The sequence below is a fragment of the Salvia splendens genome, chromosome 15 (genome assembly GCF_004379255.2).
Source record: "Salvia splendens isolate huo1 chromosome 15, SspV2, whole genome shotgun sequence".
NCBI lineage: Eukaryota > Viridiplantae > Streptophyta > Magnoliopsida > Lamiales > Lamiaceae > Salvia > Salvia splendens.
Genome location: NC_056046.1, coordinates 27856023 through 27858926, shown reverse-complemented (window position 1 = coordinate 27858926; position 2904 = coordinate 27856023). Strand labels below are relative to the sequence as shown.

Below are 2904 nucleotides of genomic sequence, written 5' to 3'. Positions count from 1 at the left end.
GATTTAAGATAAAATTGGTAAAGTAAGAGAGATGATGAGAAGGTTAGAAAATAGTGTTAGTGGATAGTGGGACCCACATTATTAGTAGTGTTTAATGGTGGTATAAGTTGTAAAAAAGTTGATGTATAGGGTAATAAATTTGGATAACTTTCCAAAAATGAAATGCACATATTTTTATGAGATAGATAAAAATGGAAGGTGCACATATTTTTTTATGGGAGTAGTATAATTTTTTCTCTTGAAAGTAATAGAATTCTATGAATATGATTAACTTTTTATGTGTAAAATATTAGTACTATTATATTATGAAGTTAATATACCTATATATTGGAGTATATTTCACGCCAATTCATTGATATAGTAATTCCATATTTAATAGTATTATGCTACTTTCCATAAATTGATTATCAATTGAATTGAATTATTCTCCACAATGTAAATATACATGATAAATGAGTCTCACATGTGCGGGCTTGCTCTCCAAAATAAATTGATTTTTTAAAAGAAGAATAACTATAGACTATAATAGTTCAAACTAATAATAATCAAGTTCCATTTATTATTGGAGCAACTAAATGTAGAACGGATAAATCAAACAAATGAAAGAGATCAGAGTTCATGGCTGGAGCCGGAATGGTGGGACAAAGAAGGGAACTCGACGCGGGAGCCACATCCTCTTCCACTTGGCAGAATGGGGCAGTCAATGAAATTTTTGGCAGATTTATCAACACACATATAGACTTGGTATATTTGATGATTCCCTTGTGTATCAACATTGCACTCTATGTAAGCTTCATAACCCACCCCTTCTTTAATTGCCCTTTTCATGCTCTCCATAGTGAAAAAATTCCCAGGCTGAATCCCTGCATGTTTGAGGTGTTGGACCAAGTTGGCTTTGCTCTTGAGGTCAAGGGCTGATTCAAAATAAGTGTGTTCATCCAATGATGTGCATGTTCCATGCTTCTCCCATTCATGACCCCAGAATTTCATCCCATCACCCGATGGACAGGCTAAGGTCACCCAATCTTTCTCCATCCTCTTCTTCAGGTCCGAGATCTGTGTATAATTTCGTCACGAAAATCATATTTATAATCTTAAAACTAAGACCTTAAAATGAGTGGATGAAATTAAAGCTCACATATTTCAAAAATGGTAGACAAAATATCAACAAAATGGTAATATAGTCAATCTGTTATAATATACTAATTTTCATAGTTTTTTATATCAATTTTTTTGTATTACAAATACATCAACACAATTTTATTGGTATTTTACATGCATTATATTGAAAATTTTTTGATGCCTTTGTTGATATAAAGCTGCTAATCAACATTTACAAAAAAAAAATATATTTTAAATTTCATCATCCGAACGTCATCCAAACCTATGCAATTGAGATCTCGTTAGAATTCTTATAAAATTATCTTTAATTTGATATGTTTTTCGTGAAAAAAAATCATTTAAATTGACAGTTATGTTAATTTAAAGTTTTGATATGATTTGAGGAGAGACAAAATAGATAGTTTTAATTACCATATAAAAATTGATATTGTTATTCTTTATAATTTATTAATAATTTTTGTAAATATAAAATATATGCACACATTATTTCAACCACTTAATCTTCTAATCTAATGGCTAAAAAATAATTTAAATTTATGATTGTTAATTAGTTAGTAATTGATCACAGCCTGACATAGTTGATAGAATATATATTGAATTAGATTTACCTGAGATATGTCTAAGGAACTTGTGGTGTCACAATTTTGAGGCCATTTACCGTTGTTGTAATTCGGCCAAAGCCCATGAATGCTGAAATCTTCATTGGGTTTTCCGGTTGTCGGATAGCAGCAGCTTCTCCGAGTGTCACAATATGAAGCAGGCCACTACATCATCAATAACCAAATATATATTCAATATTCTAAAATCAAATACTTCTCGAAAATCGACTTATGTACTAAGTCATAGTCTTTCCTAACCTGTTGAACAAAGTAGAAGAAATCGAAATCTTGAGACAAACACAAAAATGATTGAGAATACAACACGAATAGGATGATCAATATGGAACCCTTTCCTTCCATTGTAATACTAAATGTCTCAAGTATAATTTGGAGTTAGAATTGGGTGGCTGTATTTATAGCTATTAAATCTAACTACTTGTGTGTGGAAGGCTATGGGTTTTTAATGTCATTTGCATTATTTTCAGCCTATAATCCATTTCGTGTTAATGTTAGCGTAATGTACTTTTTCCATTGCCTACAATTCACCTCTTAATTTAATTCCTTTCAAGTCAAGATTTAGGTGGTGCTTCACGGCTTCACCAAGCTTATTTTAAAGAGAATATAAAATGAAATGTGTAAAGAGTTTATTAAATTGTCATAATATTCAGATAATTAAGCTTATAAGATCGAGAGGGTTTATTTCAAATTAAAAAGAGAGGAATATTTAGAGAAAATTAAAGAAATATTATAATCTAATTTTATTTGTGATTTATTTGGTGTTTATAAGTTGTCTCTTATAAGAGCATTCACAACGGTCATGCGTCATTTTTCACCATATGCCCCCACTCGGCCAATCGGAGTTAGTTGTGAAGCTTACTGTGAAAGTGTGAGTGGACTTCATTTTTTTGGCATTTTTAATTTTTTAAAATTTGGATAAGTAATTTTATATTAAAAAATCTACTATATATTGTTCAAATATATCTGTTAACCAAAAATTCCTACCAGTATTATATCATCCAATGTCTTCTATTCTAATAGTACTATATAAATATCTCATTCTATTCATAATATTTATTTAAAAAGGACTGAGTGTCTAGTTTAATTATGCAATTCGTCAATTTTCTTAAATTTTAATTTAATTTTACTTGCAAGTAGCTCGGGTATGTTAAGAGCATCCACAATG

At 30.1% G+C, this 2904-nt stretch overlaps 1 protein-coding gene across 1 annotated transcript; it reads right to left on the bottom strand.

Annotated features, from left to right (window-relative positions):
* Nucleotides 1-473: 473 nt before the first annotated feature.
* Nucleotides 474-2113, bottom strand: LOC121767762 (intracellular ribonuclease LX-like). Its single transcript, XM_042164089.1, has 3 exons — nucleotides 1980-2113; nucleotides 1731-1886; nucleotides 474-1056 (listed from the first exon to the last, which is right to left on the bottom strand). Exons 1-3 carry the CDS (start codon nucleotides 2079-2081, stop codon nucleotides 610-612), a joined length of 705 nt encoding a protein of 234 aa, XP_042020023.1. The 5' UTR covers nucleotides 2082-2113; the 3' UTR covers nucleotides 474-609.
* Nucleotides 2114-2904: the final 791 nt, after the last annotated feature.